This window comes from Etheostoma cragini, chromosome 5 (assembly GCF_013103735.1).
Source record: "Etheostoma cragini isolate CJK2018 chromosome 5, CSU_Ecrag_1.0, whole genome shotgun sequence".
Taxonomy (NCBI): domain Eukaryota; kingdom Metazoa; phylum Chordata; class Actinopteri; order Perciformes; family Percidae; genus Etheostoma; species Etheostoma cragini.
Genome location: NC_048411.1, coordinates 10,637,050 through 10,661,689, shown reverse-complemented (window position 1 = coordinate 10,661,689; position 24,640 = coordinate 10,637,050). Strand labels below are relative to the sequence as shown.

The window sequence follows — 24,640 nt, the reverse complement described above, 5'->3', positions numbered from 1 at the left end:
CGTAACTTTGCCATGTTGGATGTGTGGCTTCATAGCACAAGTCTTTTTTGACTAATCCAGAGGCAGGCCAAAATACCAGCAGCCCAAGAAAAGCTTTCAGTCCAGTTATTTACTCCAAGCTCTTCAGCTCTGCCATACCTCACAATTAATTTAAGACATTTTAGCTTTATATACTGAGATGACTCAGGCCAAAGGATTTGCACAGCGTATACTGATTAGAAACTTGCACACAAAACTGATAAAATATGTAGTCTTATTTTTAACTGAAGGGCTGTTTTCTCATATCTCAGGGCTGTGACTTCTTGTTTGCCATCCCTTATTAAGGTGAAGGTGCCTCCATGGTAATTTGGTACATTTGCTTTGTACTTTGACTTGTTTTCGTTTAGCTGTCACATTCCACCATTGTGATGGATTGGTAACAGGTAACTGTGACTTTATACTGTACCTCATTATTGGATAGCTGGTACCAAGGCTGTTTCCCATAGGTGAAGATCTCCCACAGAACAACTCCGAGACTCCAAACATCACTTTCTGTGGTGAACTTTCTGTACATGATGCTCTCAGGGGGCATCCAACGGATTGGTAACATGGTGTGACCTCCGACCTTTGAACATAACATAAACACACACACACACACACAAACAGAAAGAGAGAGAGTATAAAGTCAGTACGGTGAATGTAAGAAAGGATGAAGATTTAGCGAGCTGGTAAAGGAATACTTCACCCTCAAAATGACTGTAGTAACAGGAAGTACAGTATTAGGGGGCCACACAGCGTGGATGGGGCCCCCTTTTACTTCAATTCAAAACAAATTGTCTCCATTTTTAGATTCTTTGTTCACCATGGAGGCATGCGAGAAAAACACATTTTTATTCAAGAATTCAATACGACACAGGGTGAGTAATTGAATAATTGATTTACAAATGATCATTTTGAGGGTGAGGGCTATTCCTTTAAGCATCTTTAGAATCGTATCATTCTCTGACAGACATGTACGCCCTACAATTTAGTTCTCTTTAATTCTGCAACATCATGCATTTCAAAGATATTTATCATGCAGTTTTACCGTACCCCTGATCAGTGCATAATTTGATTTAACTATAGGGGATACTGGTGAGAAAGCATTGCTCTATTACCCCAGACAAAGAGTATATACATATGTCTTCAAGCTCACAAGGAAGGCACACATTAAAAAAGATATTGTCAGTGGTTAACGAACTGATCAGCGATAAAATGTGTGAGCCAGTTTGTGCAAATCAAAAACGTTATCCATTATTTATAAATATATTTATATACTGTACATATATATATACTGTATATATATAACTTCCTCAATCTGAATAAAAATTAAACAGAAATCATCACGTTTGGATGTTCAGACGCACCGGGTGAACCTTTTGGCACTTCGGGCCCCTTAGCCTCCCAAAATTAATCCACTATTAAAAATCTTGGTGTTATTTTTGACACCTCATTTACTTTTAGTAAACAAATCAGTGCAGTTGTAAAGACCAGTTTCTTCCAGTTAAGACTTCTAGATTAAATAAAGGTTTATCTTCCTTCCAAAGACCTTGAAAAAGTCATCCATGCTTTTATCACTGCTCAGCTGGATTATTGTAATTCTTTATGTATGGGTCTACATCAGAAATCTTCAAATCGGCTCCAGTTAGTCCAAAACGCAGCTGCTCGCCTTTAAACTAAAACAAAAAAACGTGAACACATAACGCCAGTCTTGGCCTCCTTCCACTGGCTACCTGTCCATTATAGGACAGAATTAAAGATTTTATTGCTTGTTTTTAAGGCCTTAAATGGTTTGGCGTCACCTTATCTGGCTGATCTCTTATGTCACCATTCTCCAGTCAGAACGCTGAGGTCAACAAATCAGCTGCTCTTGGATGTCCAGAGATCAAAGCTAAAACATAAGGGCGATAGAGCCTTTGCAGTGGGCGCCCCCACCCTATGGAACAACCTCTCCATTCATATTAAAGCTACCCAGACCTTACAAACGTTTAAATCGCTGCTTAAGAAATTTCGATTTCTTTGTATGTTTTTGACATGTGAAGAAATTGACAATAAAGCAGACTTTGACTTTGACTTTGAAATTAAGACGCGCCTTTTTGCTGTAGCTTTAAACCTTCGTTAACCTGGATTCTGATGTTTTAAAGTCTTGTTGTTTGTCTCCCTGTGATTCACTTTTATTGAAGTAATTTTTACGCTTGTTATTTATGTATTTGACATCAACCCTGTTCAGCACTTTGGTCAACTGTTGTGCTATAAAATTGACATTGACAATGACATTGACACATATATATTTAAATATATTTAAAATAAATCCCCCTCTCACCCCTTGTGGGGCGGTATGTTTTGTCCTCAAGCTCGGGCTTAGCTGTTCCTAGGACTGCTCTTCTGGACAGAGACCCCTGATGTTTTACCTGGAATCAGCTGGAGACACTCTCCCAGTTTGGGGGTCACAGCCCCCAGTGCTCCGATCACCACTGGCACCACTGTTGCTCTTACTTTCCACATCTTATATATATATGTACATACTGCATATACTGATGTTTATGTGTGTGTGTATTTGAGCTAGGACGTAATTTCCATTGGGAACGTTTCAAAATCCTGTTTGTCCCCCACCACAGTTTCAAATTCGTTTGATGTTATTTTATTTAGGCGTCCCCCAGACAACCCCCCCACACACACACACAACCCCGCACACACACACACACACACACACACACACACACACACACACTTTTCGAACCAAAGTAACACCCTTGTGTGTGAGAGCAATTCAGTTAATTAAACAAATGTTAAATTTGACCTTAAATTGTCCCATCAAACATCAGAGGGAGTTCCAGTCAGAAAGCATAAATCAGCAGCTCACAGTCACTCTGACACATTTGGTCAATTCAATAAACTCTAATCTGAACTGAGCCCATGGAGCTTATTTGATTGTTGTATTACTGTAATTTGCTGTTAAACACAACAGTTCAATTCAGTTGAGACTCTCACAGACTGGGACTGTATTCTTCAACCAGGTTAATCAGCTGGGTTGAGGTTGTAGTGTGAAAACTAAGATATTGCCCTAACTTGCTCGAAGTGAAAGTGAATTAAACTTAACCCCTCGAACTGACTCCATAAATTGGGTCTCCCTTCTCCCCTGCTTCTCCTCTGAACATGAATCTACCAACCCATCTGCACTCCATTGCTCCACATGGATAGCACAATCCATTTTCTGAGGTTTATGCCTGTTATTAACGGTTTGGTACCCACACTTGGCCTGTTTTTTTGTTAGTCAGTGGGTTATTTAATGGAGTAATAAAATGTGCACGGCCACATAGATAGCCATCAGGTTCACTGCTACGTGTAGGGAAACATATCTGCAGCTATTACTCTTCATCACCGGGCCCTCGCTTTTCTCCTTGTAAAGCCTCGTCTCGCTGCTGGTTTGTCTGTTTCTTATTTGCATTTCTCTCTCTGTCTCTTCGAAAGTCCACCATGCTTTATAGGCAGGCCATAATGAAGTACAGTATTGTCAAAGTAAGTCAACGTGTGGAACAAGGGTTACGATGTAAGAATAATGATACAGAATACAATTTAAAAAACACATATTTTACACATTACACACGCTGCAACACACTATACAACACTATTTATACATTTATACACATATCCACATTTTCCTAACCTTTGGATAATGAGATTTACAAGGCTAAGTGTAGATATACAGTCTGTCAAACACATTTCCTACATCTGAGATCCCTCTGTATAATAGATACTATGTTGTTTCATAAGTTCACTTAGTTAGCCTAGTTGTAATGTTGAGTGTTCACTATAAGTGGAGATTTGTGCTTCACTAAATTAAAACGGGTTGCACCGCACAAACTAGTTTTTATGGACAGATTTGTTTTTACTAAATTTTCAAAGCTAGACACTGGCCCGGTGTCAAATCAATTGTCAAAGCTAACATTAGCTTAGCTTGCTTATTTAGACTGAAGAGTAGAAAACGTCATGGAATGTGGTTAACATAGCTGACCGGACACAGGTCATAACTTACAGTAAAATGGTTAAAAACCTATACTAGGGTCACCTACTTTGTAGTTCAGCTGCTGCAATAAATATTAGCTTCATTTCTCTCTCTCTCTCTCTCTCTCTCTCTCTCTCTCTCTCTCACTTTCTCTCTCTCTCTTTCTACTGTACAATGACAATTTCAAGTAGCCACAAAACAGTTCTGCTAGTGTAAAGCCCTGCCCATTTCTAGAGCGTAATATACTGTGATATGCCTTGTCAGTGGTGTGAAAGGGGCGCAACGGGCAGGCCGTCTTTGTATCGCGTTGCCAGAACTATCTCCACAACAACACAGTTGTCCACAGCTTGCAGTGTAGGCTACGGTTATTGACAAGGACTGGCTGTGTTAAAAAAAGCAGATGTTGTTTTAAATGCAAGGGTTTGCAGTGGTGGTTTGACTGGGGCTTGCGGTTTCAGTTTTGTTGTGACATTTAGGTGGAATAAATCTGCTGTTTTTTACACAACATTCATGCTTTGCATCAGACAATGTTTGTTCATAGGTTGTGGGTTGCACTCTGATGCATTGAGATATTAAGTGAATGAGTTTCTTTTAAAATCACACATGTGCACAATACTACATAAAAACAACACATTTTCTGTGGAGCCGCGGGTCGCAAACCTGTGGCCCCTTCATCAAGGACAGAGCCTCTACCGCTAGGCCAGGGTCACAGGACCAAAGAAGAACCGTGTGTGTGTGTGTGTGTGTGTGTGTGTGTGTGTGTGTGTGTCTGTGTCTGTGTGTGTGTAAACTAACCGTAATGTGTTAATCTTCATATTACTGTCTGTAGTTGCAATTTGACTGTCTGGTGAAAATGCTGCGTCATGCTTGTAAAAACAGTGGAGATTGCTTTGATCTCTGTAATCAGCTGACAACGTGTCAGATAAATGACCTCACCAGGAGCGCCAGAAGGCGTTTGCGAGCGTATTGGTATATAATTTACTAAAATTAAAACATACAATTTTTAAAAAGGACTCTGAAATTGCAGTTTCAACATACTCTGCGTTTGTGGGCTTGAGAGTGGATGAAGATGAACGACATTATCGTCAATGAAAGCTCCACTCACTGTCTTGTCGCTCTGAGGCAGACAATTCAAAAACGGTACTGTACTGAAATAACCACTAAACTTAGACAGTGATTTCACAAAACTGTAAAATATATCAAACTGTTGAGATATAGCCTAACAGCTGAATTTTTCATGAAGTTTGAATTGCGTCAGTTGGTGGAAGTATGAAGGAGGAGATGGGTTTTCACCACAGTGCGCAGACGTGGCATCTCTCCCTGTCATCAGCTCTTTCTCCTCTCTCTCCTTGCTGTCAGTAGCTTCGTTGTCAGTCTTTGTCTCTTTTGCTGTTGCCCTGACTCTCTTTTTCACTCTCTCTCTCTCTCACTCAATCTCTTTTCCTAGTTCTCACCTTCCTTCACCGTCTCTAGAGCTGCTTGTCTGTCTCCCCCCCTCCTCTGTCTTATTATTATGCATCATTTCAGCTATAGACCACTGTCTAAGTGTTCTAGGAAAGACTCAGAAAAGGAGGACAATTAAAGCAGAGGAGTGCTGTGTGCTCTCCGTGGTTACATCCTGGAGGCTGTGGTATCCATGGCAACGGGACCAGTTAAAAAAGAAAGCATTATGGGATGTGGTGTGGGAGGGGCTTATGTGACTAACCCTGCCCACTCTCACACAGGAACCCTACCTTATTTGCCCCTTGTGTTGCTATGGAAACAAAAACTCTTTCCAAGAATGTAGAAAAGTGTGGTGTGTGTGTGTGTGTGTGTGTGTGTGTGTGTGTGTGTGTGTGTGTGTATGTGTGTGTGTGTGTGTGTGTGTGTGTGTGTGTGTGTGTGTCTTTGTTTTATTTTTTTCCCTGAAGAAAAGAAATGGGTTCTTCTACAGTAAGTGGTTGACAGACAGTATGTAGTATGTTTAGAAAACATTATTTTAGTAATCCTGTCACTTGTGTCAAATGAAAAATAAAATCAGGTTTTAGGACTTTCTAAGTTGAAAACAACATTCTTATCTAAATTCTTAAAGTTGCTGCTGGACTCAACTCCCTGGTATTCATACAACTATTTGTTTCTAAACACAATCTGGATTTAAAATATCATTTTTCTGATGTTATTGGGGTCACCAAAAACCGGGGCAATGTAACAGTGTTCAGTGTTGTGTGTGTTTTAATATTCGAGGCATGCTGGATGCAGGTGATAGCGGGAAATGTTGTCATATTGGAGGGTTTTGATAACAGCAGTTCTTTAAATAAAGATGTACCGAGGCTACTGATGATGAGGACTTTGCTTCTACGCCATTTATGAGTCTGATCATCTAAAAGATGAACATATGAGCCTTGGACGGGTCAAGATACGGTCCAAGCAGCAGTCTCAAGCAAGAGAAGTTAGGACTGATAAAGTATCTCATAAAATTCCAAGTGTATTGGTTTCCTGCCCAAATTTACAACTAAGCTAAAAGATTGTTGCACATTGCACTGCATAACGTTGGCTTAAGATTTGGTTAGCTTGTTTTTCAGTCCACTTTTATGTAGGTTTATATGTGTATGGTATAGTTTATGTGTGTTTTTATGGTTTATATGTGTCTTTTTATGGTTTTAAGACATGGTTTTTAGAGTAACTGCAAAGCTGCATTCTTAATCACTCAACCAGGGGTTAAAGTTGGCAGGAACGATCCGGCACCTATGATTAATAAATAATCTAATAATCTAATTGGCAGTTTCATTCGGAGTTTTATTCTACAGCAGCGCACCACCTTGAGGCCATGAATAAATGAATATCTGGGATTAGTTTACATAACAGCAGGACAGCTGAGTATCTGCTTTCTAGACTGCTAGTCAGTGAAACAGGTGAACTTTGCCGGGTGTTTTTTTTCGTCACACAATACTGTATTTCAAATAAAATCTTGGAATCAGTTTGACTAAAATTATAAAATGACTGATTTTGGCAAGACTGGATCAACTGAAATGCGTTTAGGACCCAAGGCAAACAGCGCCCTACTTTACTTTTCATCATTTCTCTAACTGGAAATGTGGTTGAAGAAGTATTTAAAGCAATGTTTCTTTTTAAACTATTAACTTTCAACAGTAAAAATTTGAATACCGCACATTACAACATCAAGTGAATAGAGAGGCATTGTGTCAGCACAATGTACTTACATTTACTTAACGTCTGTTTAAGGTAGAGATTTCAACTATGAGTAGTTTCATGAATAATAATGCATCATATTTTAATTGTGATATTTTGTGAGCAACGTAACCAGTAACATTTCTCTGTAAAGTAAATGTAGTAGTAAGTTTTCCTCTGAAGTAGAAGTACACATTAAGTCAGTACTAGTCTGTTGGGTGGGATATTAAGTGCTCTGTGAGTTATTTTGGAGTAAAATGGTTCTGGAGAAAACTATAAGCAGCAATACAGGAGGCCAAGCAATCAGCCCGTTCTGAGAAAACAAAAAGGTCTGTTTTTGAACGGGCACTGCACTGGTAACACAATAATAATAGTAAATGTACAATAATATTATATAGAGATCAGATTTTAGTAACGAGAAATTGTTCTCCACATGAGAGTGTCAACAGAATCATCTTTATGTTGATGTGTATTGTACACACAGAGACAGCAGTGTTTTGTCTGTCCACATGCACGCTCACTCCTGCGCTCAATAACTGCTTACAACTGCTTTACTTTCTTTCGTCCTACACATTTGGGCACGGGAGAAAAGCAATAGATCCATCCCCAACTACCACTGCAAATCCTCTCTCTCTCACACACACACACACACACACACACAGACACACACACAGATACTGAAAAAAGGCTGCATGGATAGGCTCAAGGTTTCAATCAAGGCATCCTGTCCATCTTTTGAATGTCAGGTACATTGTGTAACAGAGGATTCAATGACGTCAACACAGCCCCTTCAGTCCAACGCCTCTGCTTCTATTACCCTACGCACACACACACACAAACACACACACATATATAAGCACTTTAGCGGGGCTCCTCCAATTCCTCTATGACTCATCTTTGCTCCTGTCTGACGCAAAAGCATGACTGGGTCTCACCCACCACCACCACCACCACACACACACACACACACCTCTGTCTCTCCTGAATGCTGAAACACGACTGGACCTCTTTGTTTTACCTCCTTCCATGCTGTACCTTTGTTTGCTTTGCTGTCTTTTCTTGAATGTCTACCTTTTTGTCCTTTTTTGACATTTCTTGCGGTTTTTCTGCCTCTACTGTTCTCCTCTGTGGATGTGTGAAGCTGCAGTATTGTGTTGTTATTGACGACTGTGTACACGCTGCCTCGTCTGCAGACCTCAGCATGTGTGTGATGCTTTACAGCTCCATTACTGCTTTTTCTCCTTTTTGTGTTTTTTATTTGTCTTGTTTTCTCCCTGCCTGGCCTCCCACCATTTTCCCCCCATTTCTCTCTCTCAGTTTTCCAGCTCTTTCTCTCCTTTCATCTCTTCGCCACCCTCCTGCTTCCGTCTCCCACACTTCCATCTCCATCCTTCTCCCCCTCTCTTTCTCTACTACTGCCTCAGCATACTAAACAGAAGTTCTCTGATTACTTTTCTTCCTGAGAAACATTGAATACAACTCCGAGGCTCAACGCCACTGCCTTCGCCCGTTGCTATGACTACAGCCTCAGCGCTTAGCGTTACTGAGGAGGGGTAAAAGGAAGGAGAAGGAGGAGGAGGGTTGGTGTGTGTCATCACACAGAGATAGTACAAAAGAAAGCCACAGAGGAGAGAACTTTATTTTTTTTAAACTTTTTTACTTTGATGCCACACACAACTAGTTATTTGTAATTTAATCTCAACAGTGTTGAGAAAAAGACCAATGAAAGGGCAGTTGTCCATGTCCTTAGAATACATCAACATTGTGGCTTGGCTTGGAGTTCATCAAAGGTTTTTATAAATGTAAGGGAACTAAGCTAAATAAAAAGATAGCACAATATAAGTCTCTTTCTAATCTATTATTATAACTTCTGTCAAACTATAGTGTTATTGCACCAGTAATTGTGTGTATGAAAGGAAATGTATGAAAAGAGAGCTAAATCTGAATGAAAGCCAAAATCTAGACTAAACTACATATCCCACGTAACAAAGTAAAAACTGTTCATTTTTGAATGGTCTTAACTACACTGAGCTTTCATCCAGGCTCATTATTGTGACAACAACAAAAAGAAAATGCATTAATCAAATGGCTTATTGATCATTGTTATCTTTCTGATCATCAAGGTTATACTCTAGCTCTCTTTCTCCCTCCTCCTCCAAGTTCACTGTCACTGTCACTCAAGTCAGTGTGTCACAGTGGACGGGAGACAGGGCAGGAGAAACGACAGTCACGATCAATCAATCTGTACGGTTTATTAGATTTCAGCCTTTTGGAAAAATGACAGACTTTGCTGTACGGAAGGTGAAGAAAACATACATGCTTCTGCTGCTAAATATTCCTGCAACACACACACACACACACACACACACACACAAACACACACACACACACACACACACATATAGAAATACACACTAATACACAGCATCTGCACCCTCACATCTCAATTATTTTATAAATGCAGCTGCATACTGGAGTTTGATTGACACAAGTACCAGAAGAAAAAAAGTGTAACTGTTTTGACTAACCAGACCTTTGGTAGAAACATTTGCGTGCTTATTTCACTGTCACAAATTAAGCAAAAGAACAACAATGGACTCAATGTGTGTCTTAAAATCTGGAAACTGCCTTCAGGTTCATATTAATTATTTCTTTGGCTCCAGTAAAGAAAATAGGATACATACTGTACATTCCAGAAGTACCCTTTCCTATGTTATAGCTTGGATTTAATTTGCAGTTTTTAAAGATTGTGTCCGAAAGTAACAATGTGATTGAAGGTAGTCTTATACTATGAATCTTATTTATTATACATTATATTTTATATACATAATATCTCAGAAACCTTGAATTTCATGACCTTGTCATGATCACTATCAGTAGTTTCATTGGAGTGAGAGAGTGTGGATTGGAGGATATTTTATTGGAGTGAGAGAGTGTGGATTGAAGTATATTTCATTGGAGTGAGAGAGTGTACATTGGAGTATTTTTCATTGGAGTGAAGAGTGTAGATTGGAGGATATTTCATTGGAGTGAGAGAGTGTAAATTGAAGTATATTTCATTGGAGTGAGAGAGAGTAGATTGGAGGACATTTCATTGGAGTGAGAGAGTGTAGATTGGAGTATTTTTCATTGAGTGTATCACTCAATGACTCAATTTTTTTGTAATGCAAAAAATGCTGCAGTAGTTGCCCAAAAAAACAGCCCTCATTTCACACACACTATGACCTAACAAAGCATGATAATTATCCTCCCTCCCCCTATATTTAATTACACACAATATGGCATCACAGTGAGCTACATGTAGCCTGTGTTAAATTTCACTGCACTAGCTCCCACAGCAAGTTTCTTACTGCAACTCCGATGGAATTGGTCATGCTCATGCAAGGGAGGAGCAGAGAGGGACCCATGCAGGGAAGAGGCAGGCTTAAAGAAGGACCAAAAAAGATATCGACACGTACACCTACCCTGTAGTAGTCAGTGCTGTAGACGTCTCTCGACATGCCAAAGTCTCCAATCTTTACCAGCAGGTTCTCGCCCACCAGGCAGTTCCTACATACATAACATAACCAAACATAAACATAAGGTGCATTTCAACAGGTTCAGGGGTCTAATAGGTCCCCAGAACTATTTTAAAGAAACTAAAAGGTTCCTCCGGCCCAGTGTGTCTGCGCTTCCTACTGCGGCCTGAAGACCCGTGAAGATTGTGCAAATTAGTCCGCTAACAGGATGAGGCCTGCTGTCGGTCGCAGGGTTGAACACACTCTCTAGCTTGCAATTCAATTCATCTGAAAAACACTTGAAATGGTTGTTCATTCACGGCACCGCCATGCTCTCTCTCTCTCATGCTGGCCCGAGACACACATCTGCAACTTGCAGTTCCATGAGGTGATTGCTCACGCAATTCTCACTCTTTTTCTCTTTTTTTAAATGAGTCAGCAAAGCCTAACTTTACTTTGAATGTTATCAAACAAAGAAAATAAATGTTCTCCCCTCGTCCTAAAATGGTAAAAATCAATACCAGAAGCCTTCCTTGTTAACTGCTGCACAGGTGTGAATGTAATGCAGAGGAGGAGAGTGAAACTTTTAGGGCAACCTGAAAAAAATCAAAGAACTTTATTTTTATTTCTCTCATTCACAGCTCCGTTCTTCAGCTCGGTCTTCGCTCGCCGGAGCTCTGAGCCAACATCTCCGCAGCCAATGCAGTTCAGTGTGGCAGCTGCCTCGTGCTAACACTCTCTTTGGCTCTCTGTCTTATTTAAAATGAGTCGGAAAGCCGGCAACAACTTCTACATTTACTTTTAATAGTATCAAACCAAAGAAATGTTCTTTCTTGTCCTAAAGTGGTCATAAATCAATATGAGAGTACTTCCTTGTTTTATAAATGAAGCTGTCGGTTTACAAAGCTTAAGACCTTGACACCTCTACCATGTTTATATGTTTATACCTGGCAAAAGTTTATTAGCATATTTGATTCATATTTTTGAATAATAACTCTGGTTGGTAGAGTTTGACATGTTTTGTCATGGTGTTGTTTCATTAAATCATCACTGTAGAAATCAATCAGCCAATCATAGACCATGGATATCTACTTTTTTACAGAATAGTACAAATAACAAACAAATGGGCACAGAGTGTACATGGAAGAAAGTGACAAACCTGGTGGCCAGGTCGCGGTGCACAAAGTGCTGTGATGCCAGGTAGACCATGCCAGATGCTATCTGCTGGGCGATGTGCAGCATCTGAGACTGGGTCAGCTCCACAGGTCTGGTGGTCTGACCCTCTGCCATCAGAACTGCATCCGGACCGTGAGCCCTGCGAGGGACAGGAGGGGGAACAGGTGGAAAGTTAGCCCGATTATGTTTGTTGGAGTCATGTTGTTTCCTGTGCAATGTTGCTAATCAACCATGTCAAATAATACATCTACCCCTATTAGAAGATGGAGCTGGATCTCTAAAAAATGTATGGGAATGTATAATGTACAATCTTTGTCTAGTTATGCCCTTGTTTTTATGATGCCATTTTAGAAAGCAAAAAAGACAAACCTGAGGAACTTGTTGAGGTCTCCATGTTTCATGTACTCAAACACCATGATGAGAGGGTCGCTCTCCACACAGACTCCATAGAACGTGACAATGTGTTCATGTTGAAGGTTGGTCAGCAGCTCAGCCTCACGGTGGAAATCCTTCCTGGCATTTTCACTGGCCTCTTTAAGTGTCTGAATACAAACACACACACACACACAGAAGTGACATTTTAATACACCGACAAATGAAAAACTCACACATTATGCCACGTACACTATTGCCAATTACTCATTTTCACATTACATCCAGTCTGCTCAAATTTATTTGGCTGATGTCCCATAGAAAAGAAAAACAAGTGAGTGCCTTGCCATGGATAAATGAGTTACAGCAACTCAGCACACACACACACACACACACACACACACAAAGTGTAAAATTACTGGCCCCGTGCAAGGATTGATACAACGACAGAGCAGGAAAATAATTATTTTAATGTGCAATTGCAAAGTACATTCATTATAATCCCTGGTTCCTTTTGAAACTAATATTTTTCTCCCTTCCATTAATCAGGAAATCTGTCAGGAAGGTTGTGTAATGCAATTATCTCAGAGAGAGAAACAGAGAGAGAAAGAGAAAGAGGTAGATATGCAGGAAATGATACCAGGTCTGTATTTATTTCAAATCACAAAGAAGAAAAATATAGAAAATGTATCTTGTCCTCAATTAATAATTAATTGTCTTCCTATACGACATGGATATATAGGTTTGCTTTCCATCCAACTTCTGAGTGTGTGTGTGTGTGTGTGTGTGTGTGTGTGTGTGTGTGAGTGTATAATGTGTACATCACAGATAGAAGCTCCTATTACAAAATAGTGTAAAGGACCAGGAGAAATCACTAAGTAAGCTCAGGAAGAAGGAAATGACCCGCGACCTTTCAGCTGGAACGCTGAGATACCAGAAAATGAGACAGACTGTAACTCCACCCACTCATATTTTCAGCCAATCATGATCAAACCAATGCTTGGTCATGTACATTACAGGATGTAATGCAATACTACATGATGACTATATGATGGATTGTTACAGTAGGAATACTGTATGAAAGCATACACTCCATTCTTAGTTTGAAATGTGATATTGGCCATCTTCATGTATGGAAAATCTGAGTTGACTTTCCTCCGATGTGAGTGAAAGTTAGACCTTTCAGTCTCAGTTTATGCAATGGAAGTGTTGGAAGGAGGAAAAACACCTACCATAGCTCGGTAAACCAGACTTTTTTTTTTTTTAATGGCATCTAACTTGAAGCATTAGTGAACAATTTATATTTAGTATTAATTAAGCTATTTACAACTCATAAACCTTTATTTTTATTTTTTTAAAGTGACTTATTAAAAGTGGCATTGAAATGCTCATAGGCCACTACATATAGCATGGCTACTTTTGTCATTATCCACACTGTATTGAGCTCAAGCTGTGTGCTCCAGGCAAAAGGAAATCTGGGATACAAACTGTGATTAAAGAAAAACTTTCTTTCCTGGCAAACACATGCACTCAATAAACTGAACTGTTCGGTGTATCAAATGACCAGAGTAAAACAAATGTTAATGTTGAATTTAGAGACTTTCCTGTGAGCCAGTAATATTTACATATGAACTATCACGTTCTGAGTCTCTTAAGTCAATGCTGTATTAATTCCCAGGCTAGAAGCCATAATACTGTCAATCATCCAGTCTGAGCACATTCAGCTCTTTGGAAAAATAAGAAGCAATCAACAACCTCTAGTCCGGTAATGTTTGCATGTGAGACCGAGAAGGTGAACATTATTGAAAGGTGCACATGATTGATGGCATGCAGGAGTTTAAGCGTGTATAGGCGGGTGCATTTCTATGTGTATCTGCATGTGTTAAAGTGTGCCTGTGATCGATGGCTTCTGTATTACGGCTGACTGGCTGATTGATAGCCAACTCTAAAACCAGGACTATTAGTGAGTGTAAGTTATTGTAATGTGGTGTATATATTTCTTTAATGTAGCATGCATGACAGAGTGCAACATAAGTTCAGTCTGTATTTGTGGATTAATGTGTTCATGAGGGGGGGCGGGTGGGGCTATTTAAAGCAAAAGTACACCTAAAAAATTCAAATTGGTAGATGTTCATTCCCACAATGTTGAATAGCTGGACATGCTTTCTTTATGCTGAACGGTGGGGAGAAAGACTCTAATGATCATAAAATGCACTGACAAATCTTGGAGCTGCTTCATGCACATTTTTTATATATTCCCACCAAGATGTTAAACAATTTTTTTAGAGATTATTTTTGGGGCATTTTAGGCCTTTAATTGACAGCACAGCTGAAGACATGAAAGGGGAGGGGTGGAGGAGGGTGGGGGGAATGACATGCAACAAAGGGCCGCCGGTCGGAGTCAAACCCAGGCAGGTCAAGGAGTAAACCCCTATACACCAACCGAGCTATCTGGGCGCCCACATTGCACAAATTTTAAGTTAAATTAAACAAGGTTAGTAAAAGAAAAAAAAATAATTGTGAAGCAATATTTCCCAATAAAATTAACTGATACGTTACGGTTTCTATACTAACTTAGTCACTTATATCACTTTAAGTAATTGATTTGTGTCCTCTGTCCACATTTATTTAACAGTGGTCATCAAATCACAAATAAATCTGTGTTACATCATGATGTAAGCTTTGGTTTTAGGTGTCTAAGAAATCTGCCTCTGAGAGTTCTGCTACCATCCCAGTACAATGGAGAGGAAAGGCGTTTTGTTTGTGATTGTCCCAGCATTTAAAAAAGACCTAACTTTTAAAAAAAAAGACATCCTCTTTGAGTTTGTTTCATAATTTGGATATCCCATCCCTTTAAACAATGTCATAATTTATTTTGAAAAAGACCCACTTTCATCACATCGTCTCTATGTTGATGCAGCAACACGGAGGAGGAAAAGACAACTGTAAAGAAACTGTGAGTCATACCAGTTTATAAAAAGACGAGGACAAAAAGAGCAGGAAGAGTGTGCTATAAGCAGGTGGTACATTAGCTAATTGAAAAATAAATAAGATGAATTAGAGAGAGAGAGTTCAATCAATGAAGTGACTCTAATGACTTAATGATTCATCTACATGCAAGTGGCAGTTCGAGATTTACACTTTATTTTTACTGTTCCTTGACTACCGATAATATAATGTTTTATCAGATTTGACATGCGGCATATAGCAACATCTTGTTCCCCAACCGAGAACTGTGCTGTCTGGGAGTTTCAGGTGCATATTCTACAGAGAGCTCAGACTGAGCTGGAGCTAAGCTGGCAGCAAACATCAGCGCGCCGGCAAGCGGTTTAGAGAAAAGAAGATGGAGGATTTGAGGAGAGGAAAGTCACAGGATGAAGGACTGCAGAGGAGAGAGTAAAAGTACTGCAGGTGAGAGTTAGAGGTGAGGCGTGGAAGACAGAAGAGGAAGTGGGGACAGGATGGGGGACTGTCTCTCTCACAGGTCATGTATTGTTAATGAGAAGATCTCCACCAATAAGATCGTGTTTCACCGCAGACCAGGAAAGAAAGCATCCTTAATGGAGAGATGCATAGACGGATAAATGTGATGGGAGAATGCTCCTTGGGAAACCATTCAATTTGACTCCGGAAGTCAGCTCTTTGAATGTAATTCCATCTTTTTCCTTAAAGAGAAACTCTTGAAGGAATGGGTTTCTAACAATAGCAGAGGAAAGGGAGGTGAGGAGATAGCAAACAGTCTAAAGTATCTATTTCAGAAACCTAACATCTGCAAAATCTTCAGTAGTTCAAATGTATATCAGATCTCAGTTGCAAAACATGATAGAGAGAACAATAACTTCTGATAAAATAATAACTATGGCTTTTATTTTGGTGTTACCAATCGTTCTGTAGGAGCAGGGGGTTTCAAGGTGGAGACTGGGGGCCAAATTCTCTGACCGGGAAAAGCAAAGAAAGGGGAAGTTACTTTGCCCCTTATGAACTCATAAGGAGCAAGATTCCAGATCGGCCAATCTGAGCTCTCATTTTCTCAAAGGCAGAACAGGATACCCAGGGCTCGGTTTACATCTATCGCCATTTCTAGCCACTGGGGGACCATGGGTTGGCTGGGGGAACTCATGTTAATGTTACAAAACCTTATAAAGTGAAGTTGCCAAAGTTTTCATGCGGTGGGACCTTTAAGTCTCCTTCTTAGCTACAAAGCGCTTGGATAACATCTGGATATTGCTGACTTGTAACTTTAATCTACATTACAGATGACAGTTACACCCGTTTCTCTGCTTTAAAATTTGTTTGCTGCGGAGGCAACAGTGAAAATAAGACCAGTAGGCCCTGAAATTACCTTGACAGCCACTAGTATCTTCTCCTGGTCAGGTGAGAGGTTGTAACACTCAGCCAGGAAGACTTTTCCGAAGGCTCCTTCTCCCAGCTCTCTCTTCAACACAATGTTGTGTCGCTTGATATGCTGGACAACTGTTGAAACGAGGAAAGACAGACAAGATAAGAAAAACTATACTTAAAAGGTGGCCACCTCGGTTTAGAAACACTATGTACGTTAGTTCACTTGAGGTCACAAAACTTAATGTTGCAACACATTATGTCAAATAGACGTCAGTTATTAAACCATGATCATACTAAACATCATTTTAAATCATCTTTAATCTGTCGGTGAGATTTTATCACAGCAAGACAAAACTACAATACAAGTACATGTAAAATATTATATCATATTGTAAATGTATCTTTGTTTAAAAACATACAGTTGCGGCAGGTTGTGCTTACTCTATCAAATAATGGTTTTCTAAAGTGGAAAATCTGTTAAACGTATGGGGATTTCATACTTTATAAAAAAAAATCTCTGTTTTGTCATCAATAAATTAAGCAAGTTTTAACCGTACAGTAATGTAAATTTAAAAGCGTGTATCTCTCTGTTTCATGTAGCCTATGTAATCTCCCTGCCTGCTCACCCACAGTGGGACAAGAGTCGACAAACATGCTCTCTGTTGCTAAGTAACTCGTGACTCCATGCCAGATTTTTTAGGAAATTGGCATCTCACCATCGGGATGATACAAGATTGCATTCTACAGAACGATTAACAGTGTGGTGCCCTTACTATAACCTGGCTAAGCCCTGTCTTTTTGACTGTGGGCCAAATGTCTGCATGAACTGTCTGCCTGCAAGAAATCACAGATTACCCCATACTACACGCACTTGGGTATGTCTTGAACACACACACAAACATACACACACACACACACACACACACACACACATACAAACAAACACACACACACACACACACACACACCAAGAGCTGATATTTATCTGTGATGTGATTAAGAGGCGCATTTGAAGAAAAGCCGTCCACTCAGAATATCACATTAAAGCCCAGCTAGACTTTCAGAAGCTGCATCAATCTACACTGTGAGCTATAGAGGTCCACCATAACCCAATATTGTACAGACAGAGAGAGAGAGAGGGAGAGAGTGAGAGAGAGAGAGAGAGAGACAGAGAGACAGAGAGAGAGAGAGACAGAGAGAGAGACATTACCAGTCCAAAATGGTGACATCTGGAGACAGAGCACATTTTGAACAGCTGTACGATAATTCAAACCAATTCAGATCAATGCATTATTAAAAATAAATCCTATTCATTAAAGTGTAGGCAGATCAGAACCTAATAACTGTCTAGGTAAAGCTGTCCATATAAATTGGTCTTTAGCCTTCTAAATAAAAGAATATTTCCTTGAGAAACACTCCCTCTTGCGTAAAGGTCACATTTTTGTAATTTCCCCTTGTGGGATAAATAAAGTATACATATAAAAAACATAAATTGGCTTTCCACAAAAACATAGCAGCACCTTCCATGTATAAACCTTTCACACTTTAATTAAGAAACATGGACATTAAACAAGAAATTGTAAAGACATTTACTTACCTTGTGGATTTTTTTTAGAAAACCTTTTGGCTTTCATCTGGCATAAATGGCTCTATTACAGACTTTATAGTGTATGGGAAATATGTGTACTGATTGAATTGGTGACAAACAAACTGATCTATTCACACAGAGAAGGCAGGGTTGCAATTCAAGTCTGACTCCAGCATCAGCTGGATATAGTAGACAGGTACTGTCAGAACTAGGCCCCGGCAGTTTATGAAGAAATCTAACGTACTAAACTAACACGATCTTTCAGAAATGCGCCCAGATGGAAGCAGAACAAACACCAATCCAGCATAAATAATCATTAAATTGAACATAGCATGACATATACCTACTTTGGTATAATCATAACAGCATCAGGTAGTTTCAACATTACAGTGACTGCAATAAAAGAAAAATCTTGAAAAGCTCTAAATGCAAATAGGTGAACACATTATAATTGATATTAGACTTAAAATATTGAATAAGGTCATTCAGCTCATTGTGCTGTACAGTAGTAGAGTATGGGTTCCACTCATCAGAGCTATACCAGTTGGGACAAACATCCAACTGAATCTTTACACGCAGAATTCTGCAAATACATGTGACACATACACAGAAATACACTACATACATTCTAAAGACAACACTTAAGTTTTTGAACCACCTAAAATCCATCCCCAGAAATATCCTCCATTCCAAAGCTCTTCAAACTCAAGAGCCGAGCCCAGAGAAACGTTTCCTATGCCAGTCGGTCCTGAGGCTAACTTCCCCCTTTCAGACCCAGTCTGACCAGCCTCACAACAACACCGCATTCCACACAGCAATCAGATTAAAGCAAATTATAACACAATGTAATGAAACATTGAATATAAGAAACTAGATTAGCAATGTAGCCATCCAAAGAGATTATGAATTAGCAGAATATCTTTATACTGTCAAAGATGTAAAGCAGAGACAGATCCTAACCAGACACAGTCTCAGTGACCACACACTGGAACAGGAAGACACAAAAAATCCTGTCATCCAAAGAAAACAGTGTACTATGTGGTCACTGTTTGATAGTTGAGACCTCACACAACCTAAACGACAATGAGAGAGAAAGGGAGAGCGTGAGAGAGAGAAAGAGAGAGAGAGAGAGAGAGAGAGAGAGAGAGAGGGAAAGAGAGAGAGAGACTAGAAGAAGACAAAGAAACATCTACATCAGGTATTCAAAATGATCTAATTCTCAGTGTAAGCTTGTGGTGGAGAACACACCCCACAATGCAATATGTAGGTTGTGTGTATGTGTGTATGTGTGTGTGTGTGTGTGTGTGTGTGTTCAAGAAGTACCCAAGTGCATATGTTATTACTAAATGTGCTGCAAAAATCCTATAGGATAAATAATTATCTCATTGTGGGTTCAAGTTAACGTTACCTATGTTACTTTAGGCCTACACAATATTTGTTAATTCAGCAGATTTACCATAGTGATGTTGTTACAGTAGCTATCTGTAAGACATAAGATATAATAAGTTATACAGTATATAGGCTCAACTTTAACAGGAATGGCAATAGCTCACTAAGACAGAGGGTTGCTGGTTCAAGTCCCAGTACGGACCAAAGTACAGAGTGTGGATTGGTAGCTGGAGAGATGCTAGTTCACCTCCTGGGTGCCGCCAGGTGCTCTTGAGCAAGGCACTGTACCTGCACTCACTCTGACATCTCTCCATTTGTGCATGAATAAGTCCTGAGAATGTGTGTGTGTATTTCAAGCCTCTGTGTAGTGATTACTAATCAAACAGAGTGTGAATTGTAATTTCCCCATTGGGGATCAATAAACAGAATACATTATTATAATTCCACATCAACATTCCACATTTTCAACTGGCAGAATAAAATTTCAGTCTTACATACATAATTATTCCATTATCATTTATAGTACTTTAGCTATTATTTAATTTGCATGTGTAACATTACTATTTCACGACCCCTTTGCCTGGGAGTCCTTTTGGTTCCTACCTGCTGTTGTTTTGCGGGGGACAGGTGTGAGTGTAACAGACAGACTCAACATGCGCAACAGTTGAGAGTCTGCTGTAAACAACCCAGATAGACTGTAGTCAGGGGTAAACTGTCTTGCTGTGTATTAGGGTTGATTAAGATCGTTCAAAGAGAAATAGTAGCCCGCTGACCACCAACAGGCCAGGCGCGCGTCACCAACAGGTGCAAGCTAAAATTGGCTAAATGCTAAAAAGTGACTAGTGCGTTTCTTGAGGAACGTTTATACATTCAGTGAGGTGTGTGAGGCCTTTCAGCTAAAACATGTTGAAGCTTTCACAATGGGGCAGAGACGCTGAGGGAAACGAGCAGAGAACATGAACCTGGACCAGACCATGGAGGACTTATGCGCTGCACAATGGTCACAAAAAGGTGAGTAGCCTACAGCAACAAACCGTCATATCGTGATGGTTGTGCTACTCTTTTCCAAGGAGAATGTTCACGTCGCTAGGCAACGTACAGTGGTGCGCGCGCGCTTGCGTGGGTGCACTAGGCTACATGTTGTGTTAAAGCTGTGCAGCTCTTTATTTGCTTTATGTGCTCGTGTCTGCAGCGGCTGTGGAGTTTTTATTTATTTATTTATTTAGATTGCTGATACATCTCTGTGCTGTGCCGTCTGTTTTGCTGATGTTTTATTCTACTGTTGATTCTGATTGACGGGTTGACATGTTACTTAATTTATGTGTGAAGAATTGATTCAGTTGTGTGCCTTAGGCAAAGATTCCCTCTGTAGAAAAGGAAGATATCGTTGGATTGGATATTAGCATCTGTATATCTTTACATTTTAATGTAGCCTTCTTTACTTTGTAGCCTAAATACGTCTTTAATTTAATAGTATATATTTTGTAAAACATCAACTACACTTTTTGTCTTTCCTTTTCACTGCCAACTTTACCTTTCAAAATGTAGGGGGTATATTTTTATCCATTTAGTTTTACAAAACACCATTAATTTTACTTGTCTTTGCCTAAAATATTCTAGTACTCTTTACATCCTAGAGAAGATGACATGAAATGTCTGATGCAGATATGTGCAAATTACAAAGTACTATACAAACATAATGTTTTAACAATTGAGTATGCAAATATGTCACTATGGCTAAAAATCAGTGTTTTATATATCATTTTTTTATGTTTTCGTATGTTAAATATATTCTATCATTCATGACATCATTTTCTTCAGTTCAAAAACAACAGTAGCAGGTCACAGATCTCCGTGCACCCATGATTCCCTCTGCAGCAGCAGCACACACACCCGTATCCCCACAAGCCAACTCCCAACTATTTAACCAGCTAATTACCTCACCGCACCATTTCCTACTGCGGTTGTTTAATAAGCGTTTGCCCATGAAAATGCCTCGCACCACTTCTCCTTAATTAACACCCTCAAACAGCAAATAAATTGATGTGTGCAGACCACCGCTCCCTAATTTGCTTTCCTTTTTTGGCAGGACGATTTGGTGTCGTTCTCCCTGCCTTTCCTTCTGTTGTTTTTTCCCTAATTTGTCTTTTTTGGATCTATATGCAACTACTGTCATTTTGGAATCATGTAATCAAGACTTTTTCATAATTGCTGCACATGCATTCAATATCTTTTTTTTCCTCCAAAATATGTTTGTTGCTCAAACCTCATGCATTATTACACGTTGTAAATGGAATAACAAAGGGTAGCAGGTTTGACATTTGTCTTGCTTTTAAAACAGAACAAGAACACACACATCCCCACCCATTCCCCCCTCCACCACCCTTTAACCAGATACTAAACATGTATCTTCCATTCGTCTAACTTACCCTCCCATCTCCCTTCCTATTCATTGTGATGCACATGAAAGTTCTGATAGGTGAAGGAATACAGAAAAAAAAAGTTATTTTATTTTGTATGGCCTCATAGCGCTCATAAATTTTTTACACTCCCTCTTCCATCCTGCTTTCATTACTAAACTTTCCCATGTGCAGTTTCTACACTCCTCTTCTCCTCAATCAGTATCTTTAATAAAGATCTACAGAAATATTATTCCCCATTTACCAAACTTTACACTCTTACTCTCTGATGTTTTTCTTAATTAGTACTCATTTTCCATGCTTATCACTCATTTTCCCTCATTTAGCATCCCTCCATCCAGTCTCATTATCTTACTCTCCCGTTCCTTATTTAGCATCCCGCTGCTCCATCATTTATTTCTCTCTATTGCCGTTCCCCTCATCTGCTAAACTCATCACTTTTTAATCAGCATCCTCTAAACATCAACATCCAGGCACACGTTCTTCCCCATTCTGTTGCTCCATCACTTGTTTATGACGGCGCTGACAACAGTAGCATCAAAAAGAATAATATTTCCCATCAACCACCTCCTTTCCCATATTTTTCATCTGTCCTCCAATCTCTCCACAGCTCCATACACAGCCACCTTTCACAACTATCCTCCTTAATCAGCATCTTATAAACAACCAAAGAAAGGAATGTCTTGGGACATAATTATCCCCCATCTGCATCTTCTTCTTTCATCGGCCTGAAATCTTTCCATGACCCTGGATGCTGACACAAAAAAGTTTGGAATTGTGCATTTTGTGTGAACCAAACAATGTGATATGTCGAAGACACAATAATGTTTGACAGATTATTTTAACAGTCCGAATAGAGACTTCTAACCTTTTCTCCATCATATTCCTCATACAGTTGATGTCATGACTCAAATTTTTCCTTTTCGCTACGCCTCCTTTTAGCCAGCCTCTGCTCTCAGTTATATGCCCTACTATCAGGAGGTGTATCTAATTGTGGCCTATATTTTCATAAGCTTAGTGTGTGTGTGTGTGTGTGTGTGTCTATGTGTATATGTGTGTGTCTAAGTGTCTATGTGTGTCTGTGTGTGTCTGTGTAAATAGGTGTTTTTCAAGTACTGTATGCACGTTTTGCCTTGTGGGTAACATTTTCCAGAGCAATGTTAATTATAATTCCCTAAATATAAAAAAATACAAACCCTATAACATCTGCTGGGATGGAAACAGTGGGCTAATTGAGAGACACTGAGACAAATCCAATTGGAAGGTGTAACATATTTTTCATATTTTATTTTTCTTCAGAGGTATGCTGCACAACTGAAGCTTTGCAAAACAGATAATAGCTCCCATGATTACACGCAGATCCATCATTTCTGTAGAGTTATTGTTGCTTTATTGCTGCTAGGAAGAGGTCTGTGCTATCTTTAAAATAGAAAATGTATTCAATATTACAGGCCAAAAGTTGGTTAAGGCCAGTTTGTAAAGGTTCCTGGCATGCAACGTTGTGCCACTTTGCCAAACTGTCTCCTTCAAAGACTGTTCCTCGGGTCGTAAAACCGTGCCAAATAACCGGTCAGATAGTTTAGTATTTATGCTGCCTGTCTGCGAGTCAAAGAAGTATACAGAGTAACAGTTGTAATGGCTTTAATGTAATAACCCCCCCCACAAACACACACACACACACGCACACGCACACACACACACACACACACACACACACACTCACACACACACACACACACAGGCACATACACAAACGCAGCAGTACATTGCTGACTGTCATTGATCCTTAGCTGTTTCATTCTTGTCTTTGGGCTGTAAATCCTAGTCCATCTTTCAGTTGTAATGCACGACCCCGCCCCCCACTATTACATCTCCTTTAACCTTGCTCTCAAAGAAATCAACACACACACACACACACACACACACACACACACACACACACACAGTTTACTGCAACACAAGGCCAGAGCCTGAAGAAGCTTTTATTACTTGCCAATAATCCTAATGTCATGTTGATGGACCAGGTCAATATCCTAGTGTGCTCTCTGTCCGTCTTTGTCTTTGACGGTTGTCTCCTTCGGTTCTCCTCATGTTTCTCTTTTCCTCTATTTCTCTTTGTTTCCTTCTTCTTCACACCTTTTTGTTTTTCTGAACACTTTCTCTTTGCCCTTGTGACTCTTGCTTTGGTGAATTTGGGGTGTGCACATGTGCTGTTAAATAAATTGGGAGATGGTCACACTCAATTTCTTTTACTTGTAATGACTCACAGACTCTTGTACAGTATGTTTTGCTACCTTTTCCTCTGGCAATGTACTGTATGTGTATAAATCACACATGGAGGTCTCAAATTTATGAATGGATTTGTGCTAAACGTATGCTGGAACACACACACGCACGCACACACATATAAATAGACTTTCTATTTCCCACTACTCCAATTGACAGCTTATCATCAGCAGCTCCAAGGTCAATGCGATGACAGCACCAATTATGTTGCCAAGGTAACCTCCGCGTATCACACAAAAGGACAGTTAGATTGAATACTTGGGAGCATACAGTGGTGTGGAAAAAAAAAGTTTGCACCCTACCTCATTTCCTGTTTCTTTGCATGTTTGTCACACTTAAGTGTTTTGGAACATCAAACCAATTTAAACAATAGTCAAGG

General features: G+C 39.7%; 1 protein-coding gene across 6 annotated transcripts in view; it reads right to left on the bottom strand.

Annotated features, from left to right (window-relative positions):
• The window catches only part of ntrk2a (neurotrophic tyrosine kinase, receptor, type 2a), an 88,842-nt gene that overhangs the window by 5,839 nt on the left and 58,363 nt on the right, over positions 1 to 24,640 (bottom strand). For 5 of the 6 annotated variants that reach the window (XR_004656556.1, XM_034871099.1, XM_034871102.1 and 2 more), the window contains 5 exons: positions 16,580 to 16,710; positions 12,235 to 12,407; positions 11,849 to 12,004; positions 10,651 to 10,741; positions 446 to 604 (listed from right to left, as the gene is read on the bottom strand). Coding sequence is in view for 5 of the 6 variants with exons in the window: in XM_034871099.1 (XP_034726990.1) it covers positions 446 to 604; positions 10,651 to 10,741; positions 11,849 to 12,004; positions 12,235 to 12,407; positions 16,580 to 16,710 (710 nt within the window). In the remaining variant the exon portion in view is untranslated. The remainder of the gene's footprint in view (positions 1 to 445; positions 605 to 10,650; positions 10,742 to 11,848; positions 12,005 to 12,234; positions 12,408 to 16,579; positions 16,711 to 24,640) is intronic. The other variant, XM_034871100.1, reaches the window with a different exon arrangement.